General features: G+C 34.3%; 2 protein-coding genes across 2 annotated transcripts in view; one reads left to right on the top strand and one right to left on the bottom strand.

Moving 5' to 3' along the window:
• Positions 1-24,479, top strand: part of LOC133201790 (mitochondrial import inner membrane translocase subunit Tim13-like) — a 164,597-nt gene that overhangs the window by 28,081 nt on the left and 112,037 nt on the right. The gene's annotated exons all lie outside the window — the stretch shown is intronic.
• LOC133201643 (uncharacterized) overlaps positions 1-24,479 on the bottom strand; it is a 50,199-nt gene that overhangs the window by 24,801 nt on the left and 919 nt on the right. Inside the window, exon 2 of the mRNA XM_061337432.1 lies at positions 846-900. Within this exon, the coding sequence (XP_061193416.1) occupies positions 846-899 (54 nt within the window). The 5' untranslated portion in view covers position 900. The remainder of the gene's footprint in view (positions 1-845; positions 901-24,479) is intronic.

The raw sequence follows: 24,479 nt of genomic DNA, 5'->3' as shown, positions 1-24,479 counted from the left end.
CACCATAGGAATAGGAAGGAAAGCAAAAGATCACTCTTTCAAAGGTTTTGTATGACCAGTGCTATTGTATGAATGCGAAACATGGAAGATCACCAAAATAGACGAAAAACACATAGATGCATTCCAGATGAAGTGCCCAAGAAGAATATTAAGAATAAGATGGCAACAACATATAATAATTGCAAGAATTATGGAAAGAGAAGGAATAGATAGCATTAGCTGTGAATTATGTAAGAGAAAATGCGATTGAATAGGGCACATACTAAGAAGAAAAGGAAATAATGACTGCAAGATAGCCTTGGGCAGACCACCTGGAGAAGAATAGTAGAGAGAAATGCTGCTGGTAGGCCTATGTAGAATGCTACCAAAACAGCAACTAGGAACAGAAAGAAATGGAAAGAAAGCGGCACGGCCTTATGCGCTATGGTGTGGAAAGATTTAAGGTTAAGGTAAGGTAACTGAAGCATATTTTGAAAATAGATAAATGTAAATTCTAACCATACATTCGAAGCATATTTAAAAACAAATATATGTACACCCAGGGAAAGTTTAAACTTTGAAGGTTACCAGGCCAATAAGTACTGAAAAACATGACAGCGGTGATTCAATTTTTTGAAAAGTTATAGTAAGATATACATGGCATGGTCAGTCAAATGCAAAAGAATGTTTGACTACAACAGTTACAATAAATTTGATAATAACCCTAAAATATTTTTAGTCTAAAAGCTTTACGCATACATGTATAATGTAAATGGGTTACTTGTATACAAAAGAAACTTGCTTTCTAATTAAACCATTCATGTTAAATGTTTGAAAACAATGAAATTGAAATAAATAATTCCTACCACAGAGCAAAATGTAGCCCCAACGACCAACAGGAAGAAGAAAGAATAAACCATCCTGAAATAAAGCAAAATTTGGAAAAATATTAAAAATTTACATTTTAATTTTTTTTATTTTTTAAGCGCTGTACATAGGTACATAATGTTTGAATATTTAAATTTCCTTTTACAAACCACAAGCACACCGATGTTCACCTGGATATCATTAGTTTCTCAGACTATACCCACTTTGGCCCATTTGTAAATGTTGACTCATATGACAAAAATTCTATGGTTTGTTGAGAACACTTTGACCTACAATTTCCTGGGGGATAGAAATACGTGTATAATAAATTTTAGAATATGACCAAAAACACCTTGTTGCCTGATGTATTAGCCTAGTGGACATGAATTCTATAATTTGTGAAGAGGGCTAATAATCATTATAATCATGCAAACAAATTTGTCAGCTAAATGTCCATAAGTATGTTTTTCAGACGTGTAATTTACTTTCAATACCTGACCATTTAGCCTCACTCCTAGGCCTAAGCCATGGGCCAGATGGCAATGGATTTTTGTTAAGTGCTAAGCGTGATTACTTATAAGCTTATGAGCGAAGGAGGAGATTTTAAAATATGTTATGTATATCCAACCAAGCTTAGTTTATTATACATAACATATTTGAAATTTTGAATTATGGACCCAGGGGCGATGATTTTCCCGAATTGATAAAAAGTTGAGTACTAATCCTTCAAACAGCTGGCCTGCTAGGTGTCCATTAATAAAGAACTTAAAAATATACTACCAACTACCTAGAGCCTAAACCTAGGGGTTACGAATTTCTCAATTCACAATTTAAGCTCACTGCTTATACATGACATTAGTTTGATTTCTTGATGTCGAGGGAATAAAGAAGACTTAAAAAATTTTGAAGATTGCATAAATTTTAATGGTTTTGGCCACATCCTTAAGAGCCCAGGGGAGAAGAAACCATGAAATTCACAATTTTTATTCCTCCTCACCCATATAGATTCTATATACCAAAAACATCTAAGATGTTCAAAAGTTTACGTCAGGTGGACAACGGAAACCACAGGGCGCATGACGAAAACAGATTGCAGTAGGTGTTTGAGTGACCCAGGCCTAATCACATGTAAGTTACTTTACAGTTGTAGCATTGCAGTAATATTGCATGTAGAATATTTTTTCAATTTTGATGTCGTTTGAATTATCGTGTATTTCACTTAATGTTAGAGGGCTCGGCTCAAAAATTAAATGACTTGGTATTTTAACGTAGCTAAAAAAATCCTTTAAGAATAGTTTTATATATTTACAAGAAACACATTCAGTCTTAGAAAATGAAAGTCAGTGATTAAAGGTTAATGATAAAATCATATGTGAAAAAAATGAAATCCTCAAGGAAGAAGAAAATTTCTTTAATTAAGTTTGATCATTGTCTTTTTTAGGTACAAGAGTAATGATTCCTTTTCTTTGATATGAAGAAAGAGATAATTTATGAACAATTTCTAAAACGAGGTAAGTTATTGACAAACAAGTTGATGAAACAAGAATATCAGCGGTCTCGTTTAAAGTCATCATTTCGTAAGTTCTATGGTCGATACAATGACCTTGTCAGCAAATACAATCTTTCATTGAGTCAAATGCTGACTGATTTTTTTTCATACTAATTGTTAGGCCATTATTTACACAATGAATTGTCGACGGATTTTCCCGTTATTTCCCGATAATGACAAGGAGCATGCACACGGCGGGTGTGACCGGTCGGCAGGGGATGCTCACTCCTCCATGGCACCTGATCCTACCTCTGATGTCTTAGAGGTCCGTGTTTGCTCTGCTCCTATTTTATAATGTTTAATGGACATTTGTTTGTTTTTTTGATTTTTTTTGTTTAACGTCCCTCTCGAGAATTTTTCAGTCATATGGAGACGCCACCACTTGCCGCTGGAGGGCTACAAATTTTGACCTATACTCGGCACTCAGGGCCATTGAGCAGTGAGGAATCTTTTTCGTGCCAACACCTACTGCGACACGGGACCTCGGTTTATACGGTCTCATCCGAAGGACCGGTCTCCACGTCCCGCAGTGGGATTCGAACCCGCGACTTAAGGATCAACTCCTTACTCCGCGACTCTAGAGCAAACGCTCTAACCACTGCGCCACGCGGGCGACTAATGGACATATGAGCTCGAATACTGTTCGTTATCTCCACATATTTCATTGCAATCTTTTAATTGTAAATTAATTCATAGATTTATAGCACATGGAAAACTATGATATAACTTGGGTATAAAAAAAATCACCATTATGTAAAACGTGTAAGGAAATGGACACAATAGAACACAGGTTATATTTTTGTGAAAGTACTAAAGCATTTAGAATGACTTTTTGAACTGGTGGAATAGTTTGAATTTATGTTTTATCCCAGATATTTCATGTCAAAATGTGATATTTGGAATTTGTGAAAGTACTTATAACAAGCCTCTGGATTACTGTTTATTGCTAGCAAAATAATATATTTATACCATTAGAAATGCACAAGAGAGTTGTGAATGTAAATTGAATTTTATTGTTTTTAGAAAAATGTTAAGGAAAAACTATATATCAAACTAGAGTGTTCCAAGAAACACATATGTCGCCTGCTTTGTAGCTTCATTAAAGATGTAAATAAATATAAGTGTAGTTAGCTACATGTATTTATTTACTACAAGCATGATAGTTCATGAATGCACAAAAACATCCACACATAGTATAAGACTGCGGTAGAGTCTGACAATTAAAGAAAATATGATTCCCAACCCTCAAATGAATAATTTAAGTTGAAATTATTATAAATAATTATTACTCATTTTACATGATCCATTGTGGGATCCCGATCCCGATGTATTTTCATGATATTTAAATATCAGTCTGTGTGGTAACGCTAACTGAATATCATACAGTTTCAAAGTACAGTATTTTATGAGCTCATAAACATGTATAAATACTAATTATCAACACCCCGCCTCTCAAAATTCAAAAGTCTTAAGTTAAATTAAACTGCCCGGTGTATTTTTTGCAAAATAGATCAAAGTTCAAGGTCAAGTGAATTGTAACGCTGGTATTTTTCATAATGCTTTATGACAATCAGTGCACACGCTAAATAGCATAGACTTACCCCTTAAAAGGCAAAAATATGCTGTATATTGGCAATTTTAACTTTTTTGTAAAGTAGGTCAAAGGTCAAGGTCAAGGGTCACGAGGTCGATAACCATGGTAGTCCATATCTCTTACAGTTCTTGAGATACAAGGTGTGACAGACGGACAGATGGACAGCTAGACATACAGACAGACGCCGGGTAAAGTGATCCCTAAGTGCCGCTCTGCTCTGCGGGACACAAAAATTTCTATATTGAAGTCCAAGAAAATAAGAAGATTTTTACAATGAATGGCGAGAATTGTTAGAAAATCTGGATAACTGATTTAAAGTTTATTTATACATGATTAAAGCTGAACAAGACTCGTAAATAGGCAAACGCCATTTCTAAATTACTATCTACGATATCAGCACCAGGGTATACTCCTCGCATTCGTTACACCTGACTGCTTTATTGTCACGGGTATCGGCGTGGCATGGCGACCCGCTTGTTCGTGCTGGTTATCTTGCATTACCATTGTTCACATTTTATTTCTGTTACGTGTATTTGTGTTTGTTTGTATACTGCACTGACCTGTGCAACTATTGTAAGTTTCTTTGATATCTTACTTCCCTGCATAAGAAGAAGTATACAGTTATTTTTCGTCGCTACCGAGTGCTGTATAGTATACGTCCGTCTACACAGGTGATGACTGATTACACTGAACAGTGTCAGCCGCTTTATATAGGAGTCCTCAGATATAGCGAGAATCCGATCAAAAATGGCGGACATATTCCTTTTACGAATCGTGTTCAGCTTTAAGCCCAAAAACGTATTCAACTATTAGACTTGTATACTATATAAGATAATTTTAAGCAATATTGATTATATATTCCTTCTGCAATTTTACATGTATGCATTTTATCTTAATTTGTAAAATGTAAAAGCCAATTAAAAAGTTACTTATTACCTAGAAAATTTGCAGATTATAGCAAAAGATGGTGTGACTTGATAAACGTTTTATTTAAGGACTGTTTGTCCTCTACTTTTATGTATGGCATTATATAGATTTCGACTGAAGTCTATATTGTTAAATAAACCTGGGATCAAAAACTTAAACTTACAAAGTGTTTACATTAACAGTTAAAGCTTACAAAACATTTCACTATATTCAGAAAAAAAGGTTTTTTCATAGGCTATTATGACCTTGACTTTTCCTTTGAGAAAAGGGTGAAGATAACGAATGGTGCTCGATCTAAAAAATCTACTAACAAACAAATTTGTGAACAGGTCATAAAAACGGATCTCCAAAAATTCCAGAGGTGGGGTCAGGTGCCTAGGAGTAAGCATCCCCTGTTGACCGGTGTCGCATAATATTTGGTCCGCCTCGTTTAAAGGTCCGGGGGGACCTAATACGATAACATATAAGGTCCGGCCTGCCTCTATAATAAAAGGTCCGCCTTCGGTTTAATATGCAGATTTTTCTCCTTTATTGATTCAAAATTAATTTGCTTAATTAATCTTTTTAAATTATTTAAGGTATAGTTGTCATAATAGTGTCCCTCCCAGCAAAATGGAGTTCCAGGGACGTACATGTACATTGTATGCATTGATCAGGTAGACGGAACATACCGGTCATTGTCATTGGTCAAGGACATTGTATTGGGAGATGTAAACACAATATGCAGGCGATAGCGGGAAATTACTATATAAATAAACTAAAGTTGACGATATAAAAGCTGAAGTCATCTCGTGTGTCATACAGTTTAGTTGTTAGTTGGCCCTTATCGTCTATAGTCAGTAAAACATCCAAATATGAAACAGATGTGGCAGACTCTACGGTGTCTTATATTTCAAGTTCACTGGTATATATATCGAGTCGACATATGAATGGAAGTAACTATTGTTAATTGATAATACATCGTCGATTTTTCTAAATTTCAAACTGAAGGCCATAACAAGTGTTTTCTTCTCATCTTCTCATATGGAAGTATTTAAATGAATTCTGCTAAAAAGGTCAGCTAATAAAGGAGCGCAATTAGTGCCCATCGACATTCCAACAGTTTGTTGGAAGACCTGGTCTCCGAAGACTACATAAATGTTGTCAATGAATAACCCCAGCATCCTTTTTATGTAACTTCAGAGAACTTGTGTGTAGAATCAAAGTGATTTTTAGCATTCAAAATCAGAAAATTTTATTTAATGTCGTTTTTTCAACTACAAACACAAGCTCTGTAGAGCTTTCGAACGACAAGATTAGTAAAACATACATATACATGTATGTACATGTAAATGACAGGTATACACATTATCAGATAGTTAAAATTACAATAGCATGCAGAACATAGGGCATGATTTACACACAAAGAAACAGACATAACATATGACATGCATTTACGTAGGACACTACATTGAAATACACATGAATGAACAAGCAAAAATAGCACTTATACGGTCTTGAAAGGAAATGCTATATGATAGTCTAGTTTTTTTTGTATTTAAAAAAAAAATAAGCTAACACTTTAACTGAATTAAAATACCGTAATGATAAATTTATGATAAATTTACTTATTAAATGAACAGAAATACTGAAAATAAAAACAGAAGTTTGAAAAACTTGAACAAATTTTTGAACACTGTAATGAAACGTAACTTAATTTTGAATACTACGATCTAGGATCTGCAGATCTGTAGAAGCCACACTCACAGGAATCTACATTCCAGCTATTTATGAGACTTTTACATTGATTAAGGTTGTGACATTCCTAATTTCAAACAAATTCCTTACCAGTGAAGTGTGTCGCAGGCTATTTGATGCGTGTAAACCGTACTACTTGAGGGGCGTTGGAAGGTATTTAACATTGGGTGGTCGAATTGGATCAGTGGCAGACCTGGGGTAATGGTAATGTGTAATGGTAATGCATTGTAATCATTACATTTTTTTCAAAGTAATGGGATGTAATGTGTAATGGATCCATCTTTCAATTACAAGTAATTGTAATGTAATGCATTACTTCCAAAAAATGTCAGTAATGACCATTACTTTTCAATTACATTTCAATTGCATTTTGTATTTTAATATAAATTTATTACTGAAGCTTAAACAAAGCAAGACCATTGAGAGTTTATTTATTATTATTATTTATAATGTTAAAGTCTTAAAATTAAAATCCTATATCTTACCATTTTTTAAAAGATGTTTATTCAATGGTGATTGATAGACATACTAAATTATTGTTTTAATAGAAAACTTCTTGACAAGATAGTTATAAAATCAACTGAAGAGAGCCAGAAAAAAATATTAAAAGAAATCATTAGGTTTCAAAGATAGTCACAAAACAAGTGATATTAATACTTGTGTACTGAGGCTACCAATTAAGATACGAACTATATTTTTCAATTTGTTTTGTTTTTGTTTTTTTTCACAAAGTTCATTCTGGTAAAATGGACTTGGTGATACAAGATCAGTATGACCTACTTAAAGACACAAATTGAAACTATAAGGCCAAATGTAAATATTGATATCGTCCATCATTCATTTTTTTTAACCTTGAGAGTCCTCTCTGACTTCAAACCCTATATCTAGGTACCAATAATTATCACCTTTGGATAATTGTGTTAAATTTATAATCTTCATTGATTATGCCTGCTCAGCTAATTACAAGTGCCAGTTAATTAAATTATTAATACATAATTATAGAATTATCTGTAAATTAAATATCACTTTACATACATGTAGAACATATAGTATGAAATGTTTATCATTTATTTCAAAAAAAAGAGAAAAAAAAAAGAGGAACTAACATCAGACACTGAACAACATTGAAAGTGTTCCTATCCACTTTCTTTGTTAACTGTAGATTTGTCAACTACATGAACATGATAAATGAATCCAAAATACCAAATAACCACTCTGACTTATAGACCTGAGGGAAAGCATACTGACCGAGCACAAAGTGTGAGAAAGTTAATTTATGGATATAAATTGTGTGGTCATAAAATTTGTGTTTTTCTCTTATAAAATGTAATGTGTAATGTAATTCATTACTTTAACAAAGTAATTGTTATTTCATTAATTACTTTTCTGAATGAGAGTAATGGAAATGGTAATTGTAATGGTAAAAGTTCCAAAGTTATTGTAATTTAATTAATTACATCTCAAAGTAATTGACCCCAGGTTTGATCAGTGGATCAAGAAAGGGGGTCGGAATTAATTTGACTTGAATTTTAGATTTTATGCAGCATATTAATACTCTTATTTTGCTTTGTCATCAATCTGATAGAATCGGTTGATATAGAACAAAGTTTTAGTCTATTTCGAGCTGAAGGTCACAGCAAGCGTTTTTTTCTTCTCATGTAGAAGTTTTTGAATAAATTCTGCTTCATAAGAATACAAAGTATGAAAAAGACCATTTTAATCAATATATTTTAAAACGTACTATTTCAAACAATAAACTTAATGTTGGAAGTTTAGGTGAAGACATGGGAACCTCATATATTGGGCATGCAGTTCATAAATAAAGGTGTTTTTTAAATTATTTTTTTAAATCGTTTCTTTAAGGTTATTTACATGTATATATACAAATAAACAAGAAGAGAAATTGAATCATCATGTTGAATTTCTGTAAAGGAAGGGGGTATAACAACTGAAATTCAAATTTCTGATTGTCATATGCACCAATAGACTTCATTCATGGCCACATAAGATTTAGATATTATCGATTAACAATACATGTAGTTACTTCCATTCATATGTCGATTCGATATATCCCAGTGAACTTAAATAAAAATAAGAAATAAAAGACACCACATAGTCTGACACATCTGTTTCATATTTGGATATTTTACTAGAAAAAGACGTTAATGGTAACCTTACAACAAAACTTTATGATAAACGTGATGACTTCAACTTTTCTATCGTCAACTTCCCTTATTTATGTAGCAATATACTATTATCACCTTCATATGGGGTTTATGTCTCCTAGATTCGATACACGAGGGCATGCTTTACGTACGATCAATTTTTAAAACGAGACAAGCTATTAACCAACAAGTTGATGAGAAAAGATATCAACAGTCTCGTTTGAAGTCATTATTTTGCAAGTTCTATGGTCGATACGATGACCTCATCAGCAAATATAATCTATCATTAGGTCAAATGCTGACTGACGTTTTTCATACTAATTGCTAGGCCATTATTTACACACTGAATTGTCGACGGATACTTACTCCTCCATGGCACCTGATCCCGCCTCTGATGTTTTTGGAGGTACTTGTTTGTTCTGCTCCCGGTTTATGTTGTTTGCATGGACTATGAGTTTGAGTGCTCTTCGTTATCTACATATTTCACTAACGTTTTATTACCCGTAAATTCTCATTTCCATGACGGTATAGTTTTTGCTTTATTATGCTTTCAAAAAGTTTTTAAATTCGCTTAAAGTATGAGTTGAATATATATGAAAGTGATAAAATAGGAAAGAATATGGCATAAAGGAGGGCCGTTTCTGGAAATATGAGGTCATTCATTTGTTACATCTCTATATTTTAACAGATTAAGCCTCAAAATGACTCATTAAGTGGTTATTTTCCTTAACAAAATAGTGTTCACAGCTGTCGTCCACTTCAATTTTCAGATATTTTGTGTAATTTTTTTCCCCCTTTCCTTTCTTTTCTTTTCTTTTTTTTTTTTTTTTTTTAAGAAATTACATTTCTTAAAATCTTTGAGGGCGATGGTCTATATTGTCTAAAAACAATATGATGTGTTCTGCAACTCTACTGTTCTACCGTCAAGGTAGCTTAGTCGGTAGAGTGCTAGCTCCGTGATCGGAAGGTCGTGTGTTCAAATCACGGCCGCGACTGACTTAAGTCGATAAAAAATAGGTAACGACTGTTCCTTCGCCAAGCGCTGAGCACTTTGAAGTGAAAGTTGTGGGTCCTTCGGATGAGACCTTAAAAGCCGAGGCCCCTGTCACGGTAGGCGTTGGCACGATAAAGAACCCTCACTGCTCAAAGGTCCTGAGTGCCGAGTAAAGGTCTAAGTTTGAGGCCCTTCACCGGTATAGGGTGACGTCTCTAAATGAGTGAAAAATTCTCGATCGGGACGTAAAACAACATACAATCAATCAAATCAATCAATCCACATGCATCTTTCACATTGGATCAAATGACTATGTTTTAGCCATATGTATTCCATGTTGTCTTTTTTTAAATTCCCTATGTTTTAACAGCTATATATACACAACCAAAAAGAATCCTACTTACCTATGAGCTAACATTGACCTACTACCGTGAGAGTCCTAAAACAGAATATTGTTTTGACATATTGTTTAGTCTAGTGAGATTTAGTTGTACCATTGTTAAAATATAATTTATAATAAAGTAAACCATGTTATATACAACCGATTTGCCTTAATGAATTGTAAAGAAGTGCAGTCTAAGTTAGAACCTTACAAAAGACGTATATGATATGTAAATTTCTCATCTGTTGTAATATATACTGATATATTATATTTTGATTACTTCGATGAATGTCGTCATCTTAAATATACTGTAGATGAACTTTTTCCCGAGTGGTATTAATTAACGCTATGTACGTGGTAACATTTATCCCAGCATACTCTAAAATACATTTAAGGCATATAGAGGCAATCTAAAAAAAAATATCCGCGTAATTTTCTACTAGCGGATTGAACAGAAATTGTGATTCCGCGGAATGATGACTCCGAGGAAAAAAGTAGGTTTACAGTAAATGATCCTACAACTATCTTTAATTAGTTATGTAGACACTTAGAGGGGTAATACGGAAATATATGGGGTCTTTGAAAAAATGCATTTTGGGCGAGGCGTAAGCCGAGCCTGATATGCATTTTTCAAGGACCCATTATATTTCCGTATTACCCCTCTAAATTTCTACATAACGAATTTATTCTGTCAAACAGTTCCGTAATAATTGCTTACATTGTGACGTCGTTTGATGCTTATGTGACGATCAGTTTACCGGAGTAAATACAAAGACAGCTTAATATTTAAAACCGATATCATGAGAAAGCTTCAAGAATGATGCAGACCACGAACCTTTCAACCCTTAGACGTGTACTTCAAGAATTTTAATTTTACACTTATCACTGCTCACAGTAAAATGAAGAGTCCTGCTTCCTTCGCCTCAACAGTCAAACAGATTTCTCGTCCATAACCAGAGTACAATATTGCCATTGAAGAAGAAGATAAGTATTTTGATAACTAAATACTTAAGATTATTGTGAAGGTTATGATGAAAAATTTTGAAAGTTTCAAGACTCAATCTCAAACCGTTTTTGAGAACACTGACAAAATGCAATTTCAAAAACAGAAAATTGGCTGTATCTCGCGACCGGAAGTGACGACGTCAAAATAAAAAAAAACCTAATTCAGATGATTTGCCATCATTGCTGAAATTTTCATGAAAATCTATCGAGTCTTTCTCGAATTTGATTGATAAAATAAAGTAAAACAACTTTAAATGAAAAAAAAAATCATATCAATTCTTCAAAATATGTTTAGCAACACATTAAAGAGTGAAATCAATAATTTCAACAACTTCCGGTCTTTTTCATTCATTTCCGGTATGACTGGAAGTACTCAAAAAGACTTTTAACTAATCACTTGGTTGAAGGAATCATCCTTCAAAGTTTCAAGGAAAAATGCTCATTTTTTCGACTAATTCCGGGTTGGAAGAAATAACTTTCGGTGGAAATAATATGACTCGAAACAGTCTATTTGCCTCTATTATTAACATTTCAAAAAAAAAAAAATAAAATAAAATAAAATTTGCATATTTTTAAACTACTTCCGGTAGACAACGGACGTCACGGCAACAAAAACTAAACAGGAAATTCAAATTTAAGAGTCACAATCTACCATCCCTGAAAGTTTCAAGACTCAATCTCAAACCGATTTTGAGAGCATTGGCGGACAAAATGCCACATTAAAAAAAGAAATTGGCCGTATCTCGAGACCGAAAGTGACGACGGCAAAATAAAAAAACGTACTTATTTAAGATGTTTTGCCATCATTGCCAAAAGTTTCATGAAAATCTATCGAGGCTTTCTCTAGAAATCGTCTGCACAAAATCGGTAAAAAAAAAAAATAGTAGTAGTGGAAAAGAAAGAACAGAATCAGTAGGTCTTCCATCGGAAACGGTAGACCTTAATAATAAGTTAGCACTGGTTAGCACAGTGATTGGTTAAGAGATAAGAAAAACAATCAAGATTTGTAATTTTTCTGAAAGACGTCGCTACAGTCAGCCCACAAATATTGAATGAAATATGCCAGGGGTCCAACGGCAACGTGTTGACTCAGGACCCCTGGCTTGCGAGGATGTGTGTTGGTATATCTACATTGAACACTGCATGATTGTGATTATACTAAATCTGCATATTGTATATAATACTGCTTTCGTAAACATGAAAATTGGATGTAAATGCCGTTCTAAAGTTAAAGAAATTTGAAAATTGATGTAATTTTATATTTTTTTTTGGTCTGGTTATGGTATAGGTTTTTGGATTTAATTTTGACTATGTTGGGTTACCGTAGAGGTGTGTAGAATGTGAGTTATTTTTAGAAGGAGTATATAGGTGACCGGTTAGGCCAGAGTGGCCAGATTATGGAGCGGTAACAACAACATCAGCCTGATGCCACGTTTTACATGTCCTATACGTTCTGGCGAATATTTCAGTTATAAGGACTGTCAACGCGTAGCCTGTAGAATAAGGAAGGCTTGTTAGACTGGCATATATTTTTTTCTCTATCTCACTAGCCGTGCGTGAGGGGTGTTTGGCATATTTTTTGAACGGGACTAAGTTATGTGTGGCGAGAACCAACAATATGGATGGTCATGTGGGTGCTGAAGGGTGGACTGTTTTAAAGGACAGACGTAGTACGTACGTTCGTGCCAAGCAGGAGGGTGAGACCAGCAAGTCCTGGCCCCCAGTTAGAAATTTAGTCCTGTGGAGAGGGTGTCGATTGTCTGCATATTTTGTTATCAAAAAGGCGGATCAGCACGTGGTGGCGGGAACCTTTCAGAGTGACTAGTGAAATGCGTGAATATAATTATATGTGAAATAACTTTAAAATGAATCGTCAAAACCAATTATCCGAATTTATTAAGTTTATTCATCAGGTCCGGTACAATCTCTTGATTTAGCTATATAGCTTGATTTAGCTATATAGCTTTATTAAGCTATTCAGAATAGCTTGATTTAGCTATTTTATCACACTTTTTTCTTAAATGTGTTATTTTCTCAGCATGCACAAAACGTCGCATCTTGGTGCAGTGATGATATTCAACCTTGAACTCTTCTGAAAATAATGCATGTAAAAATTACACATTAAATTGCGTCTCCTTAAGAGACTTTGCACTCATAGTTCTAAAAGTTTTGGGGCTATATAAAGCAATTGATACAGTTACTTCTTCATTGAAATTATAAAAGAGGCCAATTATGGTCAACAAGATGATTGATTGGTAATAATTCAGTACAGTGAGAAGCAATCATACTTATCCACGCCTCAACGCACACAAGGTGTACAGTTGAATGGAAATTCATCTTTTGCTTAAAAGTATTCAAATGCTGCAATGTTAGAACTATCTTTGATTTCGGTTGTTGTTTTGATAGCTCATGGTACATATATGAATTGTTAAATACTTGCGACTTTTTGTCTATTTCTTACAAAAAACATTTTTCTGAAAAAACTGCACGTAAATAGCTTTATCAAGCTATTTTGAATAGCTTAATAAAGCTATATAGCTTTTTATAGCTAAATCAAGAGATTGTGCTGGACCTGTTCATAGAAGTTGAACTTTTTTTTCTAATTTCTTATAAAGAAGAGCTATCTGTAAAGTATTGTATCTGATACGCTATGTGAGACAAAGACTTGTGACTTTAGTGTAATTTAAGTATCAGATATTTGTTAATTTGATTACTGCATTCATATTTATTTCAGTTTGTGTGTGGTGTGAAAGGATGGAGAGAGATTATTATTATCATTTTTTGTTTATTTTAATAATAATTTTTTTAGGGGGGGGGGGTAATTTTACACTTTGTTCTTTCATCTAAGCCGTACAAAATCCAAAGAACGCATTACATGTAATGTATTATCTCCATGCTAAATGTTGCAGGAGATGAAATTTCGGTATCAAATATGTTACACTTGAGAAGAATTCATTAAATAGTATGACAAAGATCTGAAATTAAGTTTGCATGCAATATAAGTTTATGAAATTGCGAACATTTTGCGTATAACATTTTGCAGTTATGAAGAATTTGTTTTTTTACACATTGAGATTCATTATATAAGATAGATTTGGTGCACAATAATGTGCAGACAGAGATATCTTAGTGCTTACTATGATGCAAAAAAGTCCTGTTGCGTAACATGGTACAACCAGTGTATTAAACAGTATGTTCCTGGTGCATAGCATGGAGCAGCCAGTGAAGGTAATTAGATGTTTCCTGGTGCATAGCTTGATGCAGCCAGTGGAAGTCCTGGTGCATAGCATGTTGCAGCCAGTGGAGTTATTAAGGTACTGTAGTTTCCTAAATATACGCAAGGAATAAATTATCGCGTAATTACGCGAGAAGCGCCACTCGTGAAATAAAATTACTTGCTTTTATTTTTATGGTGTTTTAATGTATGTAAAATCTCTAGATAAATCACACATTGGCGAATTATTGTTCTCGCGATTTGACGCCCTTGGGCCATTTCGCGATATTAAGTACTCGCGTAAAATAAGGAATTTATAGTATTTCCACCCTCACAATTTTAATGGTTCAAAGTCGAAAAACTGCGTTTATTTTATCTGAATATAGTTTAAATTAACTAATAATTGCAAAAAATGTATAGGTCGCTATATTTTTTAAGACGTAGGACAATATTAAACAGAAGTGTATGTCAGCATAAAAAATCGTACACTTTTAGTGAACAGAATTATAAACATCAGGTAAAAACTGGTTAAATTTTCTGATTTTGATGCTGAAAGTTCCAAAGTAATTGGTACTTTATAAATATACTTAAATTGTGAATATCAGGGAAACCATTTTACATTAGATGTACAATTAAGAAAATGCCTGTCGTGAATGAAGATACACGAGAAGGAGTTATTGCCCTTGGTTACATTTTTTAAAGATAAAATAATTGATTAAATAAAGAAAATATGCATTTTTGTAATTCTTTTACTTAACAATTATTTGCATCACACCCATTGAAAAAGCATTCATCCAAAAGATATTTTTCTAATGGGTATGAATTATGATTAACAACAAATTTTTGCAAAAACCTATGACATCACAGGAGGATGGAAATACCAGTGGTGTTATCAAAATGTTCCTGGTGCGTATCATGCCGCAGCCAGTGAAGTCTGGTGCATAGCATGTTGCAGCCAGTAAAGGTAATACGTTTCCTGGTACGTAGCATGTCGCAGCCAGTGGAGTTATCAAGGCATTCTTGGTGCGTATATGATGCAGCCAGTGGAATTATCAAGGTGTTCTTGGTGCGTTTGTGACGCAGTCAGTGGAGTAAAGATGTTCTTGGTGCGCATAATGATTTATTTACAGTGATCTGAATCTTATTCAAGAATTGATATAATCTTATTTATTCGAAAAGTGTGTTGCTATTTCAATTAATTTAATGATAATATAGGTTTTGCAGGAGTATTCAAGGACATGCTAAATAGCGCAAATTATAATGATTTACGTCTGATAAACATCTGTCTGTAAAAATGCATTTTAAAAATATTGTTTAAAAATTAAAGTTTGATAAATATATAGAGGAAATACATGTATTTGTTCAATTCTAGATCTATCTGGCAAATTGTGAAATCGAAATCAGTATCCAAGAAGAATGAAGACATGCATGATTTGTATCGTTATATATGGTTAATAGCTTATCCTGGATGTTTTTATCATTTAAAAAAAAGAAGCAAAACAGACGTGAACAAAGAGGGTATGACACAGTTTTTCATTTCCAGCATCAACACCACAACTCTGGTTATACTATGCTGCAAAGACTTTTGTGTAAAAATGTTTCTTTTTCTTCAGAACATTAGTTTCAAATCATTTTTTCAAAGACAAACTTGAATAAAATTAAAAGTGTCATATGCAAGAATCAGAAAAAAAGTATTTTTAATGCTTTACGGTATTTGTATTTAGTCAAGAATAAGTTTAGATTGCAAAGTCTCCGATCAGGGAAGAGTTACTAAATTGCAAATAACAAAGTTAAATTCCAGACAGAATTGTTAAAGATACGTGAGATGAATAGAGAACGTAAGAAAAGATCGACATGCACAAGAATATTTAGTAAAATTACTTGTTTAAAGAATCATTGGATTTTAAAAATGTTTAGCATATCTGCTGACCAAATTCCTCTTTCTTTATGTTCGAAATGCTGGCAAACAAGCGCTTCTTTCACTAGACATGTGTTCGTATTATTATTGTAAATAATATGTTCGTTTGAGTGAAACAAATTAGAACATAAATTAATTTATCATATGTACTAGGAATACGTAATATTGTTTAATTGCTAATAAAAGAGGACGTAACTATTGGTCAGTATTTCAAGGTCGATACCTGTGGAACAGGTATTCAATTCAAGCTCGCTTTTCACTCACTCGAAGGCTTTGAGCAGAGCGGCACTTATCACTTTACCCGGTGTCTGTCTGTCTGTCCGTCTTTCTGTATGTCTGTCCGTCTGTCACACCTTGTATCTCAAGAACTGCAAGAGATACGGACTTGATATTTTGCACATATATTGCTTGGCACTATAGCAATTGTGCATTGCCATGGTTACCGACCTCGTGACCCTTGACCTTTGACCTACTTGATAAAAAAGTTAAAAATGCCAATATACAGCATATTTTTTTTTTTACATTTAAGGGGTAAGTCTATGCTATTTAGCATGTGCACTGATTGTCATAAAACATTATGAAAAATACCAGCATACAATTCACTTGACCTTGACCTTTGACCTACTTTGCAAAAGAAAAAACACCGGGCAGTTTAATTTAAATTACGATTTTTGAATTTTGAGAGGCGGATATTGATAATTAGTATTTATACATGTTTATGAGCTCATAATACTGTTCTTTGAAACTGTATGATATTCAGTTTCCACACAGACTGATATTTAAATATTATGAAAATACATCGGGATCGGTATCCCACAATGGATCGTGTAGAGTGGCAATTGACTTTGAAACATGTATCAACACATGTAAAATGACTAATAATTATTTATAATAATTTCAAATTAAATTATTCATTTGAGGGTTGGGAATCATATTGTCAGACTCTACCGCAGTCTTATACTATGTGTGGATGTTTTTTGTGCATTCATGAACTATCATGCTAGTGGTACATAAGCATGCACGCGTCGTTTGTCTATTTTTGGGGGGCATGTTAACCCCCCTCCCAATGCTGGCAGGGCTTGTCAAGATTTTCTCACAAACAATCACATTTATCCACTTGACTGGTCTCCGTCAATTCCATCTTTTTCGCATCAAACGTCTGTGGGACTACGTGGACGATAGGGTTTAAAATGGCAATTGGTGTAAAGACTTTGAAACACGTATTAACACATCTAAAATGATAAATAATTATTTATAATAATTTCAACTTAATTATTCATTTGAGGGTTGGGAATCATATTTATTTTGATTGTCGGACTCTGTCGCAGTCCTATACTATGTGTGGATGGGTTTTTTTGTGCATTCATGAACTATCATGCTAGTAGACTAGTAAATAAATAGCTAACTACACTTAAATTTATTTACATCATTATTGAAGCTACAAAGCAGGCGACACATGCGTTCCTTGGAACACTCTAGTTGGAAAAGTGTTTACAGAGATTTCTAATAATTATACATTTTTTGTACAGGATACACTCAAGTAAGTCAATTTTATGTACATCTTAATAAATGAAGGGTTTACCTAAGTTTGTGAGAATGAGTCCGCCATTCATTTTGTTTACCTCGCAGGTTTTCATAGTTTTTTTTCAACATAATTTAATCAATGTTGTTTTTTTTCTATGGTTTTTCCTGGGCGACGAGGGAAGCTTAGTGTCTTCATTATACATATATTATATTGCTTTGATTATTGTAGTAAAAACAATAGGGCCTGGCATCGTCTCGCAGTGTTCTAAAATCCATTTTGTGGTAATCAGTGAAGTGTGGACATATTGACATTGTGTTGAAAACGCTTTCATGTATTGTGATATTTGATTATTTACATTTCTGATACATTGTAGAAGGAAGTAAAAGAATTGCATTGCAGACTTGTGTTTTGTAACTGTATACGTCTATTAAATGCTGGCAAACAAGCGCTTCTTTCACTAGACATGTGTTCATGTTATTATTGTAGATAATTATATTCGTTTGAGTGAAACGAATTAGAATATAACTGTCTATAATGATAGGACAATGATCGGTATTGAAAATAATCTTACTTTTTATGAGTTCTTTAAATATGTTGAATCAAAAACGGTGGTATTGTCTGTTTCAGTTTACATACCTTCAAAGGAATTTCAGGTTAAAAAGGTAAGCGCGATTTTAATTATTAAAACCATTTATTCACACCGAAGGAAGATCTAACGGACATCTGATGATTAAATATATATCCATATGTTTTATTTATCTTTGTCATCGCTATCAAGCTGGAAGTTCCGAGTTTCACTGTGACAGAAATATGAAGGCAAGGTATCATCTCGCCTTGTGATTCGGTCACTCTATGAACTCTGACCCAATGATAAGTTAATACAGAATTGAATATATTTTCTCTTCAATAGGTTCATCTAAGAAAAATATTTGCAAATGTAAATATTTATTATTAGACTCCTTGAGTGTTCAAATGAAAAACATATATGCCTACTCCTCCATGGCGCTTGATCCCACCTCTTGTCCTCAAATGTCGTCGGCGGTACTTTCGTCCATCTTCTCTCCTGATGTTATACGAAGGAATGTCAACTTGGCCTTGTACAATAGCTTTCTTCCAAGATTTCTCATTTCCTTTAGGTCGTACGCGAACTACATCTCCTCTTCGTAATAGTGGTAGTTCTTTGGCCCCTTTATTGTAATAATGTGCTTCTCTTCCTTTTCTGTATTGGAGTTGTTCTCTGACTTTGTCAGCATACTGTGGTTTCAGCATGTTTTCTGAGACAGGTAATAACGTATTTGTTCTCCTCCCAAAGATCTTCTGTAAAGCAGAATATCCAATATCCTGCCTATGTGTGTTTCTAAGGTCTAATAATGCTAGGTATAGATCCTTCTGAACAGCAACACTTTTGTTTATCAGGCGTTTAATAATCTTCACAGCATTTTCGGCTTTCCCGTTGGATTGCGCATAATTTGGTAAAGAAGTTACGTGGTTGAATTCATATGTCCTCGAGAATTCAGCAAATTTCTTACTATTAAATGGTGGTCCATTTTCTGAGACTAGAGTGTTGGGTATCCCGTGTCTTGTAAGGTGAGCTTTCAATTTGCTGATTATGGTACTACCAGTTTTACTGTGTAGATGGTCCACTTCAAAGTAGTCCGTGTAGTAGTCTACTGTGGTCAAGTAATTCTTGTTTTGTGCACTCAAACAATTCAAATGCAATGATTTGTCAAGATCGACTTGGAATCCTATGACTAATCATTGGCTCCTTCACATGAACATCTGCATACGTGTTGCAAACTTCACATTTACTTATAGAAAGTTCTTTGTCTTTAGCCATATTTGGCCAGTATAGGCTCTCTTTAGCTCTTCGTTGGCATCCTTGAATCCCTATGTGAGAGTTATGGATCCTTTCAAGTAAGTGACTGCGTATTGCTGTGGGAACTACAATTCGTTGTCCCTTGTAAATAAGTCCATTTTGAAGAACTTGTTCCTCACAAAATGAAAAATATGTCTGAATTTCTGTTTCAAATTCTGCCTTTGTCTTAGGCCATCCAGTCTTGATCACTCCTTTTAGCATATCCATTGTTTCATCTCTTTCTGTTGCCTTCCTGATTTCCGCAATGCGTTGCTCAGACACTGGTAGATACTCTCTATAATCTACATTGTGTACTTCCACAGGGTCCTTTTCCTCTAGGCTCTGGCTGAGCTTTCAGATATGCTCTAGATAAAGTGTCAACAAAGTACCTCTTATAGTGTACTTCATAGTCAATTTTTTAAAGCCTCAACAACATTCTTTTGTTGTCTCTTTGATGCACAGTGTAAATTCTTCTTGTGTATAATCTCAAGTGGCATATGATCAGATTCTACAACAACGTGTCTACCATAAGTATAATTCTCAAATCTTCCCATTCTAAAGACAACTGCAAGTAGCTCCTTCTCAATCTGAGCATAATTGCATTCAGTGTCTGTTAGTGATCTTGATGCATACATTATTGGGTGTCCGTAAGCAAGCAAGTAAACAAGCTCCAAACACACTGCAAAACTAGCTCCTTATGCTCATCAAAGAATCTCAACACTACCGTTGAACAAATTTTGTCATCCCTAGAAGTCTCTGAACTCCCTGTCTATCCGGGGGCGTTAGAATCTCTTGCATTGCTTTCACTTTCTGAGGATCAATACACAGGCCATGTTGCGAAAAGACAAATATTAAGTAATTGACCGAGTCTACTTTTAGTTTCCTCTTCTCCTTTTCGGTTTAATGTTTCTAAACATCTCTGGAGCAAGGCTTCAAACTTGCGATCATGGTCTTCATGAACTCCCTTGCCATTGTCTCCACATCTTTAAATCAATATGTCACCATGAATGGGTTTGATGCCATCAACTCCTTCCAACGCTTCTTCCGTGCGTCTCTGGAACTCCTCGGGAGCAGGTGATATTCCGAATGGCATTCTCAACCATCAGTATCTTTCCCCAGGGCGTTGAGAAGATAGTTAAGATAGCTGCTCTGCTCATCCATGACTACATGCAAGAATTGGTCTCGTGCATCAACTAAAGTAAAGATACGTGCCTTGCCTAAATCTGGCAGTATGTCCTCAATTAGTGGAGTAGGGTAATGGTTTCTTTTCAGAGCTTGATTTAGCGGTCTAGGATCAATCCACAGCCTAATCTGTCCATTTGATTTAGGTGCAACAACAAAACTTGAGGTCCAATCAGTAGGAATATTCACAGGTATGATGATCTCTAACTGTTCTAGTCTATCTAGTGCTTTCTTAATTTATTCCAGAACGAGACTATATTGTACATCAATAAATCGTACATAAAATTATTCTTATTTCATTAAGTTGTACTTTTATTAATACTTACGTTACAGACTGATAATACCACTGATAATACTGACCAATCACATTAAATGATTGTTTACGAGTACGGCATTTGTAGTAAGCAGCAACACTGGTCAATCAAAGTCCGTTTTCTGTCCTCGAAAAAGCATGAGTCATATTTGGTTTTGATTTGACCGAAATAAGTCGCAAAAATGTTCTTAGGAACTAGATTGCTATTACAATATGATATTAATTAATGATGTTTAACCACGTTCAAGCAAAGTGACATGCTGTTATTGGAATGATAGTAATGTCTTCATTCTTTCCACTCTTGGTTGATTCAGGCTAGCGATGTTGTCTAAATGGTGGCTACTAAAAGCACTGTTTGCTCCTAAAAATGCGATGACCCAATTGTTTGTCAGAGTGGAAGATAAATCTTTGAGAATTAAACGTAACCTTAAGGGGGAACACGACTCTTAAATAAGCATATGCCATATTAGTTTTCCTATCTCCTATATCAGCACTGGGGTATATCCTTCGCACTCGTTACACCCGACTGCTTTCTTGTCAAGGGTACCTGCGTGGAATGGACGACAAGTGTTGGTGTTGGTTATCTAACGTAGTCTTTGTTTACATTTTATTGCAGTTTACATGTATTTGTGTTTGTACTGCACTGACCTGTGCAACTGATGTAAGTTTCTATGGTAACATTCTCTTCTGCCGTGGAAGAAGCACGCTTTCGTCGCTACCAAGAGTTTTAAATAGCTTAGAATACCTTCGCCTACATCGGTGAAAACTGATTACATAGAGCCGAAACCAAGTGAACGGCTTATATATGGGCCGTACAGCTAACGGAAAATGCAGAGTAATATGCATGGCGGACAAACATATATCTCTGCCTTTTACGAGTCGTGTTCAGCTTTAACACAGTCAGTGAATACTGATATTCGAAGCCGGTTTAATTCAACAATATAACTCTGCGAAAAGTCTATTTTATCTTTTCTTTCTATCCTTCTTTCTTTCTATGATCTTCATTCTATCTCAAGTTGTTGCGATATGGTGTTCTTTTTATCTGTGTTTCTGTTGTTGATTCTTCTGTTGATTTCCTCAATATTATTTGTACTTTCAAACCAGCGCCGTATGGTAATTTGTCGGCACGGACAAGTGCTGTTATATGACCGACGACTTCCAAAATTATGAATTCAATGCTTATATTAACGTTCCATAATTTTCTCTCTGAATTAATATAAATTTCAGTCATCTTTATTATAAATTTAGCGCCTTTCAGAGCTGGTGTGGTTATAATAGACGTAAAGTATAAGGAGCCTAGCTGGGTGGGTCAAATGAGTGCACATTTGGGATCAAATCTGGAAAAAACTCAACACTCATAAAATGTGTACTACCTAGAACCAGAAGTCTCTGACGAGACTGTAGCTCTACTGGTTTGTACTTATAACAAAGGAAGGTAAAAGTAGCACTTAGACTTGAAACTTTGCAACAGCAATAAATAGAATAATGATCCTTGGTTTAGTCTTTTTTTTGGCAAGATCTATTGCAATCTGACTAAAACTGTAAGAGGAGTAGCCTTTTGAAAGAATTTTACAGAAATTTCGATTTTAGTAACCATGGCAACATCATTCAACAAAATCAAAACACAATAAAGACAATTATGTACCTTAGTGTTGTTTACTTGTGTGCCAAGTTATACTGAAATCAGACCAAACCTGTAGGAAGAGTAGCATATTGAAAGTATTTCACAGAAATTTCTATTTTTAGTAACCATGGCAACACCGTTCATCAAAATCAAAAAACAATACACAGAATTATGTATCTTTAAGTAGTCTACTTGTATGCCAAGTTATATTGAAATCAGATTAAAACTGTAGGAGGAGTAGCATTTTGAAACTATATCAAGGAAACGTCTATTTTTAGTAGACATGGCAACACCATTCATCAAAATTGAAAAAAAAATGCACAAAATTATGTATCTTAGTGTAGTCTACTTGTGTGCTAAGTTATACTGAAATCAGACCAAAGCTGTAGGAAGAGTAGCATTTCGAAAGTATAACAGAGAAATTCTATTTTTAGTAGCCATGGCAATACCGTTCATCGAAATTAAAAACCGATACACAGAATTATGTATCTTAGTGTACACGTAGTCTACTTGTGTGCCAAGTTATATTGAAATCAGATCAAAACTGTAAGAGGTGTAGCGTTTTGAAAGTAACTCCTAGAAATTTCTATTTTTAGTAACCATGGCAACACCGTTCATCGAAATCAAAAACCGATAAAAAAAAATTATGTATCTTTGTGTAGTTTACCTGTTTGCCAAGTTTTATTGAAATCAGACCAAAACTATAGGGGGAGTAGCGTTTTGAAAGTAACTCCTAGAAATTTCTATTTTAAGTAACCATGGCAACACCGTTCATCGAAATTAAAACCGATATACAGAATTATGTATCTTAGTGTAGTTTACTTATGTGCCAAGTTATATTGAAATCAGATCAAAACTATAGGAGGAGTAGCATTTTGAAAGTTTTTCAAGGAAATTTCTATTTTTAGTAGCCATGGCAACACCGTTCATCGAAATCAAAAACCGATACACAGAATTATGTATCTTTGTTTAGTCTACTTGTGTACCATTAGCGTATTGAAAGTATTTACTAGAAATCTCTATTTTTAGTAACCATGGCAAAACCATTCATCGAAATTAAAAAACGATATATAGAATTATGTATCTTAGTGTAGTCTACTTATTGAAATCAGACCAAAACTGTGGGAGGAGTAGCGTTTTGAAAAATTGTTTACAGACGGACGGACAGCTAGACAGACAGACAGACGGACGGACGACGGACACCTTACTATCGCATAAGCTCTTCTGATCTCTGACCAGTAGGGCTAAAAATCCAGCCCTATAAAATGTGTGCAACCTAGAAAAACCCAAATCCTGTGCAAACCTTTGGTGGATGAGAACTCAGGGTCTTTTGCAAACTGGCAAAACCCAGACCACCACCTAGATTGAAAATCCCTGATTCATTACACAGTCAATACACAGGGTTCTTCGTGTACGAAATATCTGGGGAAAACAAGGGAGCGTTGAATACACAGTCAATGCACAATATTTAAATTTGCAAATATTTTTCCTAATGAACCCATTGAGAAGAAAGATCTGTTTGAACTTCTTAAGGGGTCAGAGGTCATAGCCTAACCATATAATATTTTATTTTAAGTATTGAACATTTGTTTGTAATAATCAGAGAGTGTTTTTATTTTCTATAAACCATGATATAGTATCATGATTTA

The sequence above is a fragment of the Saccostrea echinata genome, unplaced genomic scaffold (genome assembly GCF_033153115.1).
Source record: "Saccostrea echinata isolate AGI-Se365-2 ecotype Australia unplaced genomic scaffold, CSIRO_AGI_Sech_v1 ptg000045l, whole genome shotgun sequence".
Classification (NCBI taxonomy): domain Eukaryota; kingdom Metazoa; phylum Mollusca; class Bivalvia; order Ostreida; family Ostreidae; genus Saccostrea; species Saccostrea echinata.
This window is presented reverse-complemented; position numbering and strand designations above follow the sequence as displayed.